The sequence below is a fragment of the Ammospiza caudacuta genome, chromosome 30 (assembly GCF_027887145.1).
Source record: "Ammospiza caudacuta isolate bAmmCau1 chromosome 30, bAmmCau1.pri, whole genome shotgun sequence".
Classification (NCBI taxonomy): Eukaryota; Metazoa; Chordata; class Aves; order Passeriformes; family Passerellidae; genus Ammospiza; species Ammospiza caudacuta.
The window spans coordinates 4,607,524-4,626,679 of record NC_080622.1 but is presented as its reverse complement, the minus strand read 5'-3'; the positions used below and the strand labels follow the sequence as shown (position 1 = coordinate 4,626,679).

The following is a 19,156-nucleotide window of genomic DNA, read 5'->3' as shown; positions in this document are numbered from 1 at the left end:
CCTTGTGCAGGGACGGTTGGAATCAGCTCCACCACCTCCCAGATTGGGTTTTTCCACGTCAATAATGTGAGATTTGATCCCACTTTGTCAAACTTCAGCTCTTTCATCCAATTCTCAGGGTGGTTTTTTGAACTCTTTGGATCTGTCCTGTGCCTTCCCTCCCCAAACAAAAAAACCCAAGCCTGGAACTGGTGCCACTCCCTCCCTCCTGTGCCCAGGTACCCAAAGCCAGTTTGGGGCTCCCTGTGACATTCTGGGAGGGTTGGAGATGGAGACAGGCACCAGATCTCCTTCCTCAAGAAAACCCCAACCCCTTCCTCTGTAATTTTCCCCGGTGGAAGGATTTAAGGAGTGTTTGTTTTGAGGAAAGGTGAAGGAAAGGTGAAAATGTGGGAGCTCCTTATCCCTTTGCCTGGGCCCATCTACCTCTGGCATTTTTCCTGCAAACCCCACAGGAACAGGGATGATGGCAGAGGTTCAACTCTGCTTTTTCGCTTTGCTGTGTCTTGAGATCAGGACAGGTTGTTTTTAATAGAAAAACTCACTTTTATTGCTTTTTAGCAACTAAAAGATTCTTTACAGCTCACAGATGAAGACAGATACTTTTTGTCTTTTTTCCCCTGGATTCTATAAATCCTCATTGGTCCAGTTTTCCAAGGATTCTTTCCACCATCCTCCCTCCCACTTTAAGGCCTCAGTCCCAACTGGGAAGCACTTCCTGACAATACTGGGCAAGTGCTTGCTGCTGGAAAAATGAGCTTTGTGCCTTAAATTTGGTGGAAAGATGGAAGAGAGCAGGGAAAGTTCTTTCCTTGAAGAGAATTGTCTTGTGGGATAACTGGAGCCTCGGGAAGGTGGGAGAAACCCAGCGGGTGGAAGTCACCCCCAGCACAACCCGAGTCCACTCCTGCTCTGTGTCCATCTGTGATTTTCCAGCTGAGAAAAGGGAGAACTGAGAACTTGTGGAGAAGAAAAACTTCACCCTCACTGAGGGAAAGGGAGCACCAGGCCCCTGGGGAAGGGGGAGCTGCTGGGAGGGAGCGGGGCTGGCTCAGAGCAGGCGGCCCCGGCAGTCGATGGCCCCGCAGCAGCACAGCAGCTCCTTGCCCTCCACGCTGCCAACCTCGTAGTTGTAATCCCAGGTGAGCTCTGTGCCAGCTCGGATCCTCCTGGGAAAGGACACAAATCCACACAGGATGGGTGAGGAGATTGCTCCAGGAAAGAGGAGAAAGGATGGGATGAGGCTGAGGCAGCCAGGGAGGAAGGGATCAAGTTCTGTGATGAATCATTGCTGTGAGGATTCACTGCAGGAGCAGAGAGGCACACAGCAGGGGCTCACCACGACTCAAAAGACTTGGGATTAAAACAAAAAAGGGAAATTGGCTGCTCCACGCCTCACTCTGCCCTTTGGGAAGGTCTAAAACTGGTGGGAATCACAGCAGGATCTCCGGCATAGGAGAGAGGATTTCACCTTCCACCAAGGTTTTCTCTGCACAGGAGTGATGAAAATTGGGAATGGGGTTTCTAGGAGCAGGGAAAGCCCAGCTCAAAATTTGGGAGTAAAACAAGAAGGGAAATTGGCTGCTCCATGCCTCACTCTGCCCTTTGGGAAGGTCTAAAACTGGTGGAAATCACAACAGGATCTCCAGCACAATAGAGAAGATTTCACCTTCCACCAAGGTTTTCTTTGCACAGGAATGATGAAAATTGGGAATGGGGTTTCCAGGAGCAGGGAAATGGGTTTCCAGGAGCAGGGAACAGCCAGCCCTGGCCATGAAGCAGCTCCCACACAGCCCAGGAACCCTCAGCCCCTCCCAGCCCTCCAGGACTCACTTGCTGGCAAAGAAGGCGACCCAGGGGAAGCGAAGGTCGTGGGTGTCCACGAAGACGTTCTGCACAAAGAGGTTTGGGGTGCAGCTGTGCTGTAATGGCAACAGAGAGGAGCCTGAGCTGCTGCCCAGGCAGGGAGGCCGAGCTGCCAGCGCTGAACAGAGCCTTTATAAACAAGCAGCATTCCTGCTCTGCCCGCCAGTCCAGCGGAATCCTGCTGGAACAGGCTGCACGCCCGGGCTGAGTCATAAGATCCACACTCAAAGGTAACGGGCTCTGGAAGGACTCACGGGGCCATTCCTGCTCCCACCAGGCTGGAGCAGCTGGTTTTCCACTCAGGAAGGTGCCTCATCCTCCCAAACCTCTCATTTCCCCACTCCTCCCTAGGCTTGGGGAGGAACAGCCCCACTGAGCAGAAGGCTCAGCCCTGAGGTGTGCCCATAAATGCTCATTTATCTTTGATACCAACCAAAGGCAAACAGCAAGTCAAGGGGACTGTTTAAAACATAATCCTCACTGCAACTGCATTTAATTTTATGCTGCTTCATTCTTTAAATTGCTAATTGTCACATTTATCTTTTCTTTCTAACGAAAAAAGGGTGAATTGTGGTGTTACATTTTAGTTCAATGGTTTGCTCTGTCTCACCCCTTGAAAATATTTATTCCAAGCCTGTGATCCTCCCCTGAAGAATCATGGATCTGTAATCCCATTGGCCCAAGTTTTATTCTGTACCCAATTTGAATGTCCCTGTTAAACTGTGGGGGCACCACAGATTCTCTCTTCTCCACCTCTCCCTCTCCCTTCCCCAATGTCCTAGAGTGATGTTATGATACCTGTATCCCCATTTGTGTGTTCTGTTTATGCTGGATTTCATGTTCTGAGCCTTCAAGGCTGGCTCTGAGGAGTCAAAGTTTTGTTTTGGTTTTGCTATCAGCTGCTCCCTCACGGCTGTGGGACATAGAGACAGGGCAGTATATGGTGCTGCCTTTGCTTTTTGCTTTACTCTTGCTCTTGCTTTGCTCTTGCTTTTGCTTCTGCTCATTAGTTAGTTTAGCTAAGCAGTCAAAAATTTTCCCTGGACTGTTTCTCCTTTCCCTTTTTTGGACCAACTTGAACCTGCTGTGGACTGGGACCTGGGAAACACCGAGAGTTTGCACCTTGTGGCTGCAGCAGCTACCCCAGCACAAGAGGGACTGATAACAGAGAGAGACTTTCTGAATTTGTCATCTTTTTCAGAGCTATGAAAGAGTGTTGTCACCTGGTATTGTTCATTTTGTGTGCTGGGGGTGCTTTGCCTCTTAAATAAACATGTTCTTTCCACTTCTCTCCAAGGAATCTTTCATGAATCAGTTGGGGGGAGAGGCTGTGTGGGTTACCTAGCCGGAGGGGCCCCTTTTGAAAGTTTTCTCCCAAATTTGCCCTAAACCAGGACACCCCTTCTCCCTCAGAAACCATGCTGCTCCCACGGGTGAGACCCCAACAAACCCTCATGTAATCACCACCCTCAAACTCCACATGGACTCTCCTTTCACACCCGGCTTAGGGGGCCTCCAGGGGATGTCCCAGCCCCGTGACTCACGTTGAGGTAGCGGCCCAGGTTGCCCTCGAGCTTGGCGTCGATGATGTAGCAGTTCTCCTCGCCGTCGTAGAACTGGCGCGTGCTGCGCCGCACGGGCCCCGCGCTCTCGCCCTTGTCGGCCGCCGCCAGCGGCGTGGATTTGATAGCGATGCCGTGGGTGGATTTCAGGGCGAAGCCTCGCGTGGATTTCACGGCCACCTGTCTCTTCACGGGACCTGCTGTGAGATGGGATCGTCCCTGAGCCTGCTCGGCGCTGAGTGACAAAGCCCTGAGAGCCAAAGCAGCGCTCCGGGGTGGCTCCTGGACGTATTTTATAAAAAATTCCTTTTGCTAGGATCTTTTCTCCTGAGAGGCCTCAGAAATGAAATGCAAACAATAATTATCTGCTGCTGTGGAATGCAACAGGTGCATCTTTGATTGGTCTCATGTAGTTGTTTTTAATTAACGGCCAATCGCAGTCCAGCTGTCTTGGACTCTCTGAGAGTCACAAGATTTTATTATCATTGTATTCCTTTCCTTTTCAAGCCTTCTGATGAAATCCTTTCTTCTATTCTTTTAGTATAGTTTTAATATAGCATTATAATATAATGTGATGTAATGTAATATAACAATAATATAACGATAATATAATATAATATAATATAATATAATATAATATAATATAATATAATATAATATAATATAATATAATATTTCTATAATAAGCTAATATAATTTATTATATATAAATTAATTTTAATTATAATAATATTATAATGATATTATATTATAAAATATAATAAATCATAAATCAGCCTTCTGAAACACGGAATCAAGATTCTCATCTCTTCCCTTGTCAGGGTTGCCTGCAAATTCAACATCTGGGATCATTCCAGCCCAGCCTGCAGACCCACCCTAAGCCTCACTGATGCTTTTTCTTACAATACCCAAAAATATCTGCTTTTGAGGAGCAGATTTTGAAGTTTTGTCTTGCTAAACACATGGGGAAGGTTCCAACCTTCCTGGAATTGGAAGGAGAATGTCCTGGAGCTGAGGGACACAGCAGGAGCAGCTGCCACAACCTCAGAGCCCTTCCTGGTGCTTCCACCCAAAACTCCTCACCCTCAGCCCTGCTCTCCCTCCTCACCTGACCCAGATGATGGATTTTTCTTGTCCTCCCCTTCCTCCTCCTCGGATCCTGAGGAAATGGTCTGGATGTCGTCGCTGTCGTTGGCTGTGCCCGGGGCCTGCCCTGCCCTGTGCTCCTCGTCGCTGTCGGTGCTGCTCGACACCATCAGCACGTTCTGGGCACAGGAAGAGCTCCTGGAGTCCATCCCAGCCTCCCTTTTCCCCAGAATATGGTGCTCACCCTCTGTGTTCCCTCCCTTTGGAAGGAGATCCCCCCCCTCTGGGCACCACACTCCACAGGTGAGTGTTTGGGAACGCCTGTGGGGTTTTGGGGGGGCTGCTGAGTTCTGCTTGAGATCCTGCAGCATTAGGTGCTCAAAAGGAAGGGAAAGGTTCCCAAAAAACAAGGAGAGTTCACCAGGATGGCTTCCAAACAATGGTCCCAGATGTGCAAACCAAAGTGCCAAATCTAACCCAAATCCCACGCTCGCTTTTTTTTTGATTGTTCAGATCCACAAAAGACCCCAAAAACCCAAAGGAAATCCAGCGCCCTCCAGGAAACCACAGCTACAACCACAACCCCCGTGCTCAACTGGGAACCAAAGGCAGCAAACGACCCAAAATAAGCTTGAAGAAGGGGTTTGGGGGAGGCCCCTCCAGCCTGGGGGTCCCACTCACCTCTGAGGGGGGCGGTGGGGCCAGGGAGCGGCGGCGGCTCTGCAGCAGCAGCGTGCCACTGACGGGCCTGCGGATCCCCTCCAGCCGCGGAGGGCAGGGGTTGTAGCCGTACCTCCTGCCCAGGCTGCTCAGCCTGCAGGGACAGCACAAGGGCAGCTCACACCTGCATCTCCAGGCCAAGTGGAAGCTGTGCCACAATTTCCAGGGAAAAATGATTTAAGGAATCTTACCCGGGAATTTTGGTTGATTCTTCAGGTTCCTGCAGAGGGGAGAAGCACAGATGATTGGAATCTCTCCCTTCTCGGGCACTCCAGACTTTCTATGGAATTGTTCCCCAAAATGCCAGCCCAGGAGGGAGATGCTGCCTGTCCCCACACTCAGTGTGACACCCAGCATGGAGATGCCCCTCCCTGGGGGACTCCCAAGTGCCCTCCCTGGAGCAGGGGGTGGCCAGGGACCACCTCCATGTTCCTCAGGTCCCCAGGCAGGAGGATGTTCAGCTCTGCTGTCATCAAGTGACTTCTGCAGCCTCTTGTGCCACAAATCCTTCCCTGGGTGGGGTAAAGCCAGAGAAGCCAGGGGAGCTGAGCACAGAGACATCCAACAGCCCCACAGTCCCCCTGGATGTGCTCTATGGAGAGAAAAGCCACTGGAGCAGCAGCACCTCCCTGCCTTTAACTCTCTCCCTCACCTCCTTCTTGGGTGCCTTCGCCTCTCCATTCAGATCTCCTGGAAGTGTGGAAGCACAGCCCTTCTCCCTCTCTGCAGGCATCTCCACCTTCACAGCCTTGGCTTCTCCCCCTTCGCCCACCCTGAAGGACGAGGCGCCGTCGCTGTCCTGCAAGCCCTCAGCCATGCTGTTGGAGCTCAGCCACGAGGCCACCTTGTTCTTGGAGATCTCCTCAGACACCGGCAGCTTGCAGGGAGGGGCTGTGGAGGGCTCCTCGTGGCCGAGGGGCCGTGTGAGCCCCGAGTCCTTGGAGGCCGTCTCCGAGGAGCCGTGGTCGCGCTGGCCGCGCGTCTGCCGGCGCGTGGCGTAGCTGCGCAGCACCGAGCTGGTGTTGAAGTTGTCGTCCTTGCAGAAGTTGTCATCAGAGCTGTCCTCGTTGGATTCCTCCAGCTCCTCCGTGCCCGTGTTCTCCTCGTCGTCGTCGTCGTCCTTGAGGTCCACGCCGCTGTTGTCCGAGGAGCACTTGGCGTCGCTCTCGTAGCCCTCCTTGAAGTTCTCCACGCTCTCAATGTGGTCGAGGTTGGCAAAGTACTCGTCACCCATCTCCAGCCCCTCTTTGTCAGCAAAGTCATCAGTCAGGATTTTCCCTTTGGGGGCAGAAAATGAAAGGTGAGTTTTATCTTTTCCAAAGCTCACTGAGGAGAAAAAGGGATGACAGCGCTTCATTCCAAAGCTGGGCTGGGAAATGACAACATAACCCCATTTCTTGATGTAACAAAACCTTGAAGCTTGTGGTTGAGCTAAAATCACGATTTTCAGCTCAGAAATCTCTACAGGGCAGCTCAAGCAGAGCCTTGGAAGGGCTGGAAGAGCACAGAGGCAGCAGCAGCTCTGGCCGTGGGTGGCTCTGTTCCAGAGTCAGTGCAACCCCAGAGCAACTTCTGCATCTCATGGGCTGAGCACAGGAAGCAGGGCTGGGGTTGGGTCACCTCAAGGACAGCCTGGGGGACATCTTGTGACACTGGCACTGCCACCACAAGGGTTCTTGCAGCATTGGGCAAGTTCATTAGCTCAGCTTTCACCCCAAAAGTAGGCGTGGCAGGAGCTTTACACCCCTACTGCTGCACTTTGGAATCACTGAGGTTGGAAGAGCTTCTGAGCCCCACTGTTCCCCCCAGCACTGAGCCATGTCCCCAAGTGCCACACCCTTGTGCTTTTGAGCACTTTCAGGGACAGTGACTCTACCACCTCCCTGAGCAGCCTGACCACCCTTCCCAGAGAGAAATTTTCCTGAATGTGCAATTTAAACCTCCCCAGGGTGTTGAAGAAGGCCGAAAGGTCCTGCTTGAGCCTCCTTTTCTCCAGGAGGAGCTCCCCCAGCTCCCCCAGGAGTTCTCCAGACCCTTCCCCAGCTCCATCCCCATCTCTGGCTACCCCTCTTTCCACAGCAGAGTTTTCCACGTGCCAGGTGAGCTCCCACCTGCGTAGATGCAGACAAAGGAGCCCTTGGCGATGTCGTCGAGGCAGCGAATGCCCCAACCTTTGTTCTGGGTCTTGAAGAGCTGCAGCCGCACCTGGAGGCCGTGCTGCACCAGGCGGTTGGTGCACATGTTCACGTTGCACTTGCACCTCTTGTTGCACTCATAAACACTGGAAGAAAAGGAGAAGGATGACAACTTTCAGGATGAAGAAACACCCCAAAGTCTGTGGCTGTTGGCAGTGCTGGGGTTATGCACAGAGATCCCAGAGGATCACAACTCATGTTCTGGATGATCCTCAAGGCCCCTTCCAACCCAAAGCATTTCACAGTTGGCAGAAGAACCAAGACCAGAGGTAGGTGGTCACATCTGCACTGGGACACCCAGGATCAACTCCCTCTCAATGGGTCTGGGGCTCTGCTCACCCTGTTGGAAGACACTCCTCCAGCCGCTTGTGCTGGTAGCCTGAGTTGGGGTTGATTTGCCCTCCAGGGGTGCAGCCGCTGGCCTGGATGGTCAGCTGGTGACAGGCACACTTGGATCTGCAGGGAGACACAGGAAAACCCACAAGATCAGTGTGAGACAGGAGAATAAATCACATCTTTAGGCAGAGATGGGCAGCAAGGATCTGACTTGGAATCAAACCAGGAGGGAGAAATGGTTTGATGCCACTCAATTCCAAGTTGTGGATTTCTCATGCCTGGAAGTGTCCAAGGCCAGGCTGGACGGGGCTTGGAGCAACCTGGGATAGCAGAAGGTGTCCCTGCCTATGCCAAGAGTTGGAACTGGATGATTTTTAATGTCCCTCCCAAACCACGAAACCTGCAAGGGTTTAAAGCCCAGGTGTCCTCTCACCCAGCAGCAGTCACCTACTTGTCCCTGCAGCCATCCTTGCAGTCACAGCCCACGAGGAACTCCCAGCTGGTGTTGATGTACACCCCTTTCCCGGGGATCCTCTCCTTGCTGTAGGCCACCTGCGGCGGCGGCGTGTTGTCGATCTCGTTGACGCACGACAGGGGCACGTCCTCCTTGCCCTTGGTGATGTCCGCGATGTAGTAGTAAGGCTTGTAGGGCTGGAACTTGCGATCCACCAGCACGTAGGGATCCAGGCAGAACATCTCCAGGAACAAGAAGTCGCAGTCCGTCTCGAAGAGGTAGCGCTCGATCTCGTGCATGGAGCGCAGGCAGAGCCCGCAGGGCGTTTTGTAGAGCACGTGGAAGCCCATCTTGCGGTTGACGCGGCGCCGCGCCGTCATGCGGCGGAAGTCGTAGAGCAGCGGGATGAGCAGCGGGTTGCGGCTGCGGTACTGATCGCTGCGCACCGGCCGCACCCGCGCCAGGCACGCGTAGCTGCACACGTGGGGAAGGTAGAAGAGCTTCTCCAGAGGGGCTCGGTACGACGGCTCGTTGGGAACGCGGTCCATCATCCCGTGGAAGGGCTGCGAGGGGACGGCGCTGGGGACGCTGCTGGGGACGGCGCTGGGGACGCTGCTGGGGAGAGATGGGGTGCTCAGGTTAGGAAGGATTTGAGATGTTTGAGGAGGGCAACGAGGCTGATGAGGGGCTTGGAACACAAGCCTGGAACACAAGCTTGGAACACAAGCCCTGTGAGGAACGTTTGAAGGAGCTGGGGTTGTTTAGCCTGCAGAAGAAGAGGCTTAGAGGTGACCTTATGTCAGAACCCAGGAAATTCCTCCCAAGACCCCTGTGCCTTTGATCTTTGTTGTCATCGTATTTCAAAAGTTCTATATCTTCTTGGTGATTTCTCATGGGTAGTTCTTCACAGCACTGACCCCTTCTTCTTCACAGTACAGCCAACAAATTCCATCTCTCCTCACAGCACAACCCAAAAACTCCAACTCTCTTCTCACCCAGCTAACCCACTCTTTTGTAGCACTCTTCACCACTGCAGCCTATTAATGGCAGGCCTGTTCCTAATCTTTGGTGATTAGCACAGCTACAACTCCTCAGGTGTGAGACTACCTTCTGCACTATCTTTATTTTCTTACATTCTATCCCTCTACAGATCTTGACCCATGGATAAAACAATTACCAACCTTTACACGAAGGATTACAAGTCAAAAAGAGTTTAAGTGGAATGACAACGAATTTATCACAGCGTAATAAAAAAAATCTAAAGGAAATTCACTGCCCTCCAGTAAATCACAGCTACTTGCCAGTGCTGGATGGGACTCCATGAACTCAGAGGCTTTTCCAGCCTCAGTGATTCTACCACTCCACGATTTGAGCTGCTGAATCCCCACAGGCAGACACAGCCCCACACGTGTCTCAACATCCCAGATGGACTGAGGGATGTGTCCCACCCAGAGCTCTGCTCACCGGTGCTGCGGGGCTGGGAGGGCCCTCCCGGCTGCCGGGGTGTCCCCGAGGACAGGGGAGGATGGGGACGAGTGGCCGGAGCCCACGGAGCCAGGACGGAAGGACGTGCTTTTCTTGGCCACCTGCTTTCTGCCCTGGGCCAGCTGCGTGTCCGAGCATCTGCAGGAGGGAAGGAGAAGCTGATTTGGAGCGTGGAAAAGCAAAATAACACTGGGAATCAAAGTAACACTGCCCCATGGAATTCAGAAACCCAGGAGAATCCCAGCAGTGGCTTTTTTTCCTAATAAGAGTGAAAATCAGCCCATTTCTGGCTGTTTCTGCTACAGCAATCCCACAACCACTCCGAATTTCAGAATTCAGCTGCAGCTCCAAGTGACTTCTGATTCTGAAATGAGGCAAAGGTAACAAGGCCTTAATCCCAGGAAGCTGGACGAACCAGACCATGAAGAAACCCCTGGCTTAGCAGAAACCAGCTCTAGAAGCTCAACCAGGCCTGAGTAGGAGGAACAAATCCAGAGGATTCTCTTGCAAGGACTAAGGAACAAGATAAGATTGTGTAAGGGAATGTAATAACATCCCTGATGAAAGAGCTAGTAAGGGCTCTAAAAAAACAGGTTCTCAACCTATTTCAGGAGTTTTCAATCAACTGCAGGTTTCCAAACCATTCCAGGAAGTTTTCAACCCATTTACATCAATAGAACAGAAAATTACCACAAACCATCTGCTGAAGAGGAAAAACTGTGAAGTTATTGGGGAGAAAAGGAGGAGACAAAGAGCAGGAAGGGATGAGGGTTTCTGCCAACAGCTGCCTGAAAGCAAAGTGTTCAAACACATCTCAAAAAGAACAAGAGGAAAAATGGGCTTAAACCAGTCAGAAGTGGTGACAACACAAGAAAAACTTGAAAGAAGGGGGAGAAACCCAAGCTTTCCTCAGAGGAAACAAAACACCAGAGTGAGGAGACTGTTCTCAGTTTTAATTATCTGAAATCCAAGTGTTTGAACCCCACAGAATCCCTGGGACCAGCATGGACACAGCCAGGCCTCTGGCTGCCTCTGCCCCCTGGTCAGGGGCAGTTGGGATTTAAGGGCAGGGAAGCAGCTGCACAAAAACCATGTCCTAAAGCCAAGCCCAAGAAGGAAAATTTTCCTTGTAAAGCTCTGCAAGGCCTGAATGGGAAAGGATTTGGTGATGACACAAAGGGCTGCAGGTCCAGCTTGGTTGTGTTCATGTTGTGACACTGCCCATGGTCCCAGGGTGTCCCAGCCCAGCTCTTCCCTGCACATGGGGGACCTGCAGGGGTGGGGGCCCAGCCAGAACCTCCTTCAGCATCCAGGATTTCTCTGGCATTAAGGAAAAGGTGATTTTCTTGTGGCTTCCACTCCCAAATCCTGGTCAGACCAGCACAGAGGGAGCATTTCCAGGGGTAAATTAGGTTATATTGTACTGCTGATTGGAGAGGAACCCCAAGACCCCACGAGCTGGGGCAGGTGGGGTTTGAGCTGCTGCTGCTACACCTGGAAAGCCTGTGGGGAGTAAAGATTGACCTCCTGCACAGGCTGCTGACACCTGGGACATGTCCTGCCTCCCTGGTGCCCCAGCAGCAGGGCACAGGCAGAGCAGAAAACGTGCTGGCACGGGGCCAGGCGCCCGTAAATGCGGATGGGGAATCCACAGTGCTGACAAAAATGAACTGGGAGAGCCTCTCCCTCCCTTAAAACGTCCCCGAGCACATCCCCAGGTTCCTTGGTGTCCTCCACCACACTCCCTGCATCACCAAGCCGAGCTCCTCCTTCCTCCAGGCCTCCTTCAGCCTGCAGCTCCGGGAGTGTCCCCCTTGGGCCCCTGGCAGCGGCTTGGCCGTGGATTGCTCCGTGCCCACCGGGACCGACCGCTGATCCCGAGCTCCCAGCGAGGTCAGCCAGCAGGTCAGGCCACGTGGAGGGACACAAGGCAGCCGGGGGCCAGCGCCTGGATCGTGACACGAGGGAGCAATTCAGATTTTGGGAAGAGAAAGAGCAAAGGTCTCGTTTGGAAAGGCAAGTGCGAAGCTTTAGCCCTGAGGAGGAATATTTGGCTCGGGGAGTTGGTGTCTCTCAGCTCCCGCCCCCAGTTATTCATCCAGCAGCCTTAGGTAAAAGTTTCTCCCCAAAATCATGGCTAAAGGCATGGAGGACGCCTGCAGCTGAGGATTCCTCTGCACAGAAAAGGTGGTGCCTGAGAGAGCTGAGTGCTGGAGAGAAGCAAAGAGGTGGAAGGTGCTGGAGGTGCCTCTGGTACTTACTCCATCTCTGCAGGCTGAGGAGACGAGGGACGTGCAGCTGGCTCTGGAGTCTTGTACTGGGGACCAGCTCCTGCTAAATCCTGGGTGTACTGGACCACAGGGCCCTTGCTCCTCACAGCACCTGGTGGGGAAGGTAAAAAACCCAAGAGTCAAATCCTTAATGTTATCCCAAGTTGGCTGTATGGGCCCCAAAATACTGATTTGTTCCTGGAAGGAACCAAAACAGAGAAATTTGGGATTAATGGTGGGTCATCACTGAGCTCAGAGCACAGCAACTCCCCCAAAAATTCTGGTCACTTCCCCCAAGTGCAGTTTGGTTTTTGTGGCATTGTTCCAGGAGAAAAATCCCACAGGAAATCTAAATCTCCTATGCCAGAGGACAAAAACCCTGGAAATCTAAATCTCCTGTGCCAGGGGAAAAGGCTCAGTGGAAATCTGAAATCTCCTGTCAGAAGAAACAAAACCAAAATCCAGAAACCTGAAACCTCCAGGAACTCTGCTAAAAAAACCCACCACACCCAAACCAGCCTGCAGATAAATCCCAGGGTCTAAATGAAACCAAAAGATGCCACCAACCAACGTTGGGACGAGTCCTGGTTTGCCCACTTTGCTTCTTTTCCTGGGTGGAAGCTGTGGAAGCTTTCATGCTGAACATGGGCTCGAGGCGTGTGGAACCTCGGTAAATCCACTCACAACGTCTGTCCTCTTGTGGGAAGGAGAAGGAAACATTTGAAGTTCCCATGGGAAGAGCTTCCTGGAGTGAGACACAGAGAAAACACAGGGAGACAACAATGAGGAGTGACAAACAGCAGGCAGAACAGACAATAAATTGTCAAATGCAATTATTTACGTTGAAATTTCTAATTAGGTATTAGGGAAAATTTCTTCCTGTAAAGGGTGTTCATGTCCTCGTAGGGTGACCAGGGCAGTGGTGGAGTTACTGTCCCTGGAATTGTCCAAAACCCCTGTGGATGTGGCAACCAACCTCAATTATTTCCATGATTAACAAGAAAAACAGAACTGATCAAATCCCCAGGCTCAAATTTAATCCTAATGGGAGAAGTGAAATTCCTACCAGGAAAAGGATTTTCACCAGACTTCCATCCACTTCTTCCACTCTGGATTTCCACCAGGTGCCTTCCCACTCAGTTTTGATCAGCTGCCCATTCTTCAGCAGCACCATGGGCCGGTTGGGGTAGGCAGTGATGTATTCCTCAACAAAATCCCGACAGGAAACATCCTCAATGTCTTCCCAGGCCTTTTTCACTGTTTGGGGGACACGTGGGAGAAAGGGAATAAGACAAAACAGAAAGAACATTTAATTCTTTTCTTTTTTTTTTTTTTTTTTAAGGATTTCCCAGGTGCATTTTTCCTAAGGTCAATCAAAGGTGATCCTGAGGGCTGGAATGCTGGTGGTGGGACATCCTGAACCCAGCCTGGCAATAAACCAGGATTTCAGATGTCCCCAGGCTCAGCAGCACATGGGACACGCCCGTTTTTGGACCTTCCCAAAAGCTCAGCAGGCCAGGAGGGGACAGGGATCACTCACAGGGCCGGCACACCGGGTACAGCTCCCACTCCTTCACGTAGGACGCGTAACCATCGTCAAAGAAAATCAGGAACCTGGAAAAAAAAACAGCAATTAGGAGCTGAAGAAACTTCTCACAGCATGGAATGGAAGTGGAGAACCTCTCCTGCTCCTCCTGGAGACAGCCCAGTCCTGGGTGAGGACAGAATGAGGAGTTACAAACACTCCCTGTGCTCCCCATGGCTGCTCAAACAGCACAATTCCCAGCCAGGGCATTTCCCTCTGCTCCAAATCCCCTCCGTGCCCCAGGAAAGGGAGATAAAAAATAGAAAATGTTTAATTGCTGCTGATTTCTGCAGGGAAGTTGAATGAGGCACCCATTTAGTGCCTCTGAGTGAGGACTCCAAGCCCTGGAGCTGTACAAAAGCTGCAGGATGAGGGATCAGCATCACAACCAGGAGAAAAGTTGCAATTTGAGTATCAAATTCAGCTCACTTTCAGTTATTAAACACAAATCAGATAAAATCCAACACAATTTACATCAGATCCAGGAGGACTGAATCCTTTATCAATCAGGAAAACCCCAAACCTTTATTTTAACAGACCAGAGCAGCCTTGCCCTTTTTTTATTCCCAAAAAAGCTGCTCCAAACCTGCTCTTTCCCCTCCTGAAGAGCTCTGGCATCACCTCTGCCACTCTGCCCTCCCAGGGCTCCCATTTCCTCCCACTGTTTCATGCCTCAAGCAGCCCAGACTCAACATTTGGGTGATAATTTGAATAAATTAGCAGATCTAATTCCTGACTCAGGGCCATGAGCAAGAGTGGAAGCTCCACCCTGAGATAAGAAAGATGAAGAAAGTCAGAATCACATTCCTGGGAAGGGCTCAATTCAGCACCTGAAGGGAATTCAAATAAACCCTTTTACTTTTTGGCCTAAAACAAAAAAAATAAAACAGAGATGGAGGTGTGTGACCATGGGAAATAAGAATACCTGTTTTTATTCTTGACATTGGGGGTTTCAGCCACAATCCCAGCATAGAGCCACATCTGATTGCCATCCTTGTACCTGGCCACCACCCTCCTGCCCACGTGGTGCCTCTCAGCAGATGGGTGGTAATCATAGGCAATGTGGTTGCCCGAGAGCAAACTCTTCCCTTTGTTATCAAATTTCACTTTGTACTTCTTGCCAGCACCTGGAAATACATTTTAAGGCAAACAGGAGATAAATAAAGGGGAAAATAAACAAAAGCCACGTGATTGCACAGCAGAATTCCAACACTCTGGGTCACTCTGAGACCCTTTATTCAGAATTAACTCAGAATTCACTTCAAAGCCTTGCAGGATTTCATATGGAGGTGTGCTGCTCCCACAATCCCTTCCAGGTGACATCAGGTGCTCTGACACCTTTTAATCCAGGTTTCCCACCCAAAATCCCAGGCAAGCCCCATGCATGGCACATACCAACCGTCTGGATGGCAATCAACGTCCCCTTGTGCCACGTCTTGGTTCTTTTTTTCCCCAAAATCCTCATGCCCACTTTGAGGTCCCCATCAGTGTTGAGATCATTGCTAGGGGCTGCAGGGACAGTGATGGGCTGGGCAGTGCCAGGAGGTTCCTGAGGGGGTTGTGCATCTACCAAGGGACAACAGCAGAAAGTCAGTTCTAAATCACCCAAAGCACAGTTCTGGAAGAAGCATTCCTGCTCTTCTTCCTCTCAGGCAGCCCAAGTGCCTCCTTTTTACTGAATGGAAACAGCTTGGAGAAGAAGCAGGAATTCAGAACCAATACACTCTAAATTAAAACAGCATTTTGGGATCAATAAATATGAATGGAGATCCTAGGAGAGAAAGCAGATCATTGTTTTCCCATTTTGGGAAGCAAAGGCCCAGGGCACAGAGCCCCTGGAAGCTCCCACACCTTTCTGTGCTTCCTGCAAGTTGGTTTTCTTGTTTACAGCATCCATGAACTTTGCAACATCGCGGGCAGATTTCCTCATGGCAGCCATTGCTTCCCTCAGCTGCAGGAAAGAAAAAGGAAACACAGAAAAACTTTTGGTTTTTTGCACCCAATACAATGTTGTGTCTCAGGAAAACCTCACATGAGGAAACATCTCTGGCCAGGGCCTCCCCACTCACCAGACTCTGATCTCTGGAGATTCTGGGACCGCTGCTGCCTGTGAGTGAAGAGAAAACATTGGTTTAAAACCTTTTTATTTGTGGAAAAAATCCATCCTAATTAAATCACAGACAGCAGGGGGAACAGGGAAAAGTGCTCATCCCAAATCCATGCCCAGACAAAGCTTTTCCTCATTTGATGGGGACAACAGTGAGACAGGAGGGTAAAATCCCAGTCTGGGACTTCAGGAATTCCAGGATTTCAGGAATTCTGGGACACAAACAGGATCTGCCAGATGTTCCCCATGAGCTAAAAGCATTCCCTCATCCCCACCCCTCCCCTGGCCCTGCTGGGGACACTGAACTGCGTTTCCAGCCCGAGTCCACGCTCATGACATCGTCATCCTCCTCGTCGGGGATCTCGATCACTTCTGTGGCTGCTGGGGCCTCGTCCTCGGAGCTGCTGTCCCGGTACTGCAGGCCCATCATGGAGTACAGCTCCTTGGCCAGCACCTCGCACTTGTCCATGGCCCTGGGGGAGGGAAAGCAGCTGAGCCCCCTGAATTCCACAGGGAGCTGCCCCTGACCGCTCAGGGGGTGTGAGAGACAGTCTGGAGTTTCCTTCATGCGCCTCACAAGGGCCCTGAAGACCCCAGCAGGAGCTCTGGCCTGGCTGAGGTGGATGTTTTTGGATGTTATTGTGATTGTTTGCAGGTGTGCTCACTGTGCTTTCGCAGAACACTGCTCCAAACAGGTTCTGATCAATGGTGGCTTGTCCTTGCACGCTCACACCTGCCTCACAAGTTCTGACAAGAGCTGGCTTGTCCTTGCACGCTCACACCCGCCTCACAGACACAATGGCCCATGAATCTTCCCCACCTTTTGGCCAGATACTCGCTTTGGATTGAAACTGCATAAACTGTAACTTTCTGAGATAACTTTGGTAAAACCCCATGGACTACAGCAGATCTAGACCATGAGGATTCTGTCTCACTGGTAGCCATATTCCCCTTCTCCTCTTCTCCTTTCTATCCTTTATTTCCTTTTCTGATCCATCTATCACATTTGCTGTTGGCCTTCAATAAAGGTGCATTTGTTGTGATTAAAGTGACAGCTCCCTGCTGTTTGTGTTTTGCACTTTTGGGATCTGGAAATGAACCATTGCTTGCCCTACGGGGAAAGTTGCCAGTGTGCTTCATTAACCAGCTACACTGTGGGTGTGCCCTGAAGGGAATGGAGCATCCCCCTCAAATCCCCCTCCTCAGAATTCCCACACACCTCACAGCATCATCAATGAGCTGGTCAACGTGGGCCACCTCTTCCTCCTTGTGCCTCATGCACTGCTCCAGCTCCTCCAGCTGCTGCTTCCGCTGCCTCACCCACTCGGAATTCTCCACTTCTTTGTCGATGATTTCTCTCAGCTCCTCCATGGAGATTCCCAGCTCCTCCATCACCTCCTGCTGCAGCTCCTTCATGTCCTGGCAATCCATCCCTGCCGCACCTGAGGAAGGTGAGGTGAGGAAGGAGAGGCTGGAGAGGGAGATCATGGGAGCTTTTCCCACCTTCCTCTACCCCAATGTCCCCTCACAGCCCCCCCCGGTCCCCTCACATCCTCCCCATCCCCTCACAGCCCCCCCCCCCCCCCCGGTCCCCTCACAGCCCCCCCATCCCCTCACAGGCTCCCGGTACCGTCACAGCCCCCCCCGGTCCACTCACAAACCCTCCGGTCGCCTCACAGCCCCGCCAGGTCCCCTCAATACCCCACACCGCGTCCCCCTCATCCTCTCCCAGCCCTGTCCGTCCGCCCCAGCAACTCACAGACCCTCAAGGGCCCTCTCTTTGCCCTCAGCCCCGGCCGCCCCTCCTCACTCACCGCCGCCGGTTCCGTGGAACCGGAGCAGAACCGGAGCAGAGCCCGGCGCGGCCGCCGCGTGAACGTCACTTCCTGCGCGCGCCTCCCGCGCCTGGCGCCCCCTGGCGGACCCGGTGTGAGGAGAAATCCCCGAAATTCGGGAATAAATTAAATACAGTAAATGAATTCCTCTGGAAATCGGGAGATAAATCCCTCGGGAATCGGCAGTTCGGGGGATTGACCGCTGCCCACGGGAGCTGCCGGGAACGGCCGGCCCCGTTTAAGTTGTGAGCACCGGGAAAGCCGCGGTTCGCTCCTGAGGCGGCCGCGGATCCTTCCTGAGGCGGCCCCGGAGCCCCGGGACTGTTCGGGGCCGTTGGAGCCGTTACCGAACGCGCCCCGAACGATCCTTTAACCGTCACCTCGGAGGGGTTTGAAACACGGAGAGTGATGGGGGCAATGGGGAAATTGGGAGTAATGAGGGAAATGGGGCACAATGGTGGAAATTGGGAGCAATGAGGGTAAACGGGAAGCAATAGGATAAATGAGGATTTAATGGGGGAAATGGGGAATCAGTGGGGGAAAGGGAGACCCACAGAGGGTGGGAGTGCTGGAGCTACAGGCAGCTCTGAGCTAATGGGAGCCTGAGTGGTTCTCCTGGAGCTGGGGCTCATTGGAGCACCCTGCAGAGTTTGGGGGTCCCAGGGCGGATATTTTGGGGTCAGTTGATGGGTTCCTCCTCCCAGGTGGAGGTGGGGATGGCGCTGTAGGGATCCACCACGAGGCGGGCGCAGCGCACGGTCATGGCCAGCAGGAAGAGCCCCAGCAGCACCACGAAGGCCGTGGCCACGGCTTTGTCCACGTCCATGGCGGGCAGCACCGTGGGGGTCTCCATGCAGGGACCCTCAGGTGTGTCTGTCACAGCTCCAGGGACCCTCAGGTATCTCTGTCACAGCTCCAGGTGTCCCCTCCTGTCTCCAGGGATCCTCACGCACGTGTGCCCCAGTGCTCAACTCCCAGTGACATCCCTGAGGGACCAGAACATGGGTGGATTAATGGGGCTGAGGGGTCAAAAACACCCAAAAAATGGTAAAAGATGGCCTTGAGTCCCCTCTGCTCCTTCCTTACCTCCCTGTGGCCGGCTCTGGGTCTCAGTCCTGGCCCTGCTGGCTCCAGGCCCTCATGAATTCTGCAGGAATGCGTTGGCATCGCTTTTCAGACAGAAGCCAGGGGATCAAATTCCCACCCCACACCCTCTTCTCCCATCAGGAGAAGCCTCTGGGTCCTTTCATGAGTCTTCCTGGTGACTTGGGGTGGTTTGGGAAGCATTTTGGAGGATTTATCCCCAAAATCTAAAGGCTTTGCCAGTGAGAGGATTTCCAGGTAGTTTTTTGCTTATATTGGAATAGACTGGAAAAAACTCTTGGAAAATGCATTGAACTGAGCTGCCCGTTTGGATTTTGCAAGACAGCTTCATGAAAACCCCAGAACACCCAAAATACGCCAAAAATCTCCTTCAAGTTTCTTTATATTCCCCCTCTGAGAGAAATAACGATCACTTTGGGAAGACAGCATAACTTTCACACCCCAAGAGCTGGGCTGTAGGGGTGTTCCAGAGATTTTTCAGTAAAGGATCAGTTGTGGGGTCCTGTTGGTGGCCCCAAATCCCAGTCCTGACAAAAAAACCCCCGTTCCAA

At 52.1% G+C, this 19,156-nt stretch overlaps 2 protein-coding genes across 2 annotated transcripts; both read right to left on the bottom strand.

Annotated features, from left to right (window-relative positions):
- Positions 1-832: 832 nt before the first annotated feature.
- SETDB1 (SET domain bifurcated histone lysine methyltransferase 1) lies at positions 833-17,511 on the bottom strand. The gene is made up of 22 exons (XM_058821607.1): positions 17,481-17,511; positions 16,886-17,108; positions 15,973-16,139; positions 15,629-15,666; positions 15,411-15,510; positions 14,955-15,125; positions 14,485-14,686; positions 13,515-13,588; positions 13,041-13,231; positions 12,542-12,719; positions 11,966-12,086; positions 9,684-9,842; positions 8,217-8,834; positions 7,769-7,885; positions 7,346-7,515; positions 5,887-6,512; positions 5,426-5,454; positions 5,196-5,328; positions 4,537-4,693; positions 3,411-3,625; positions 1,834-1,922; positions 833-1,169 (listed from the first exon to the last, which is right to left on the bottom strand). The coding sequence occupies exons 2-22, from the start codon at positions 17,095-17,097 to the stop codon at positions 1,052-1,054; spliced, it is 3,885 nt and encodes a 1,294-aa protein (XP_058677590.1). The 5' UTR covers positions 17,098-17,108; positions 17,481-17,511; the 3' UTR covers positions 833-1,051.
- Positions 17,512-18,180: 669 nt separating this feature from the next.
- Positions 18,181-18,354, bottom strand: CTXND2 (cortexin domain containing 2). The gene has a single exon (XM_058821908.1). The coding sequence runs from the start codon at positions 18,352-18,354 to the stop codon at positions 18,181-18,183; it is 174 nt and encodes a 57-aa protein (XP_058677891.1).
- Between the last annotated feature and the right edge of the window lie 802 nt (positions 18,355-19,156).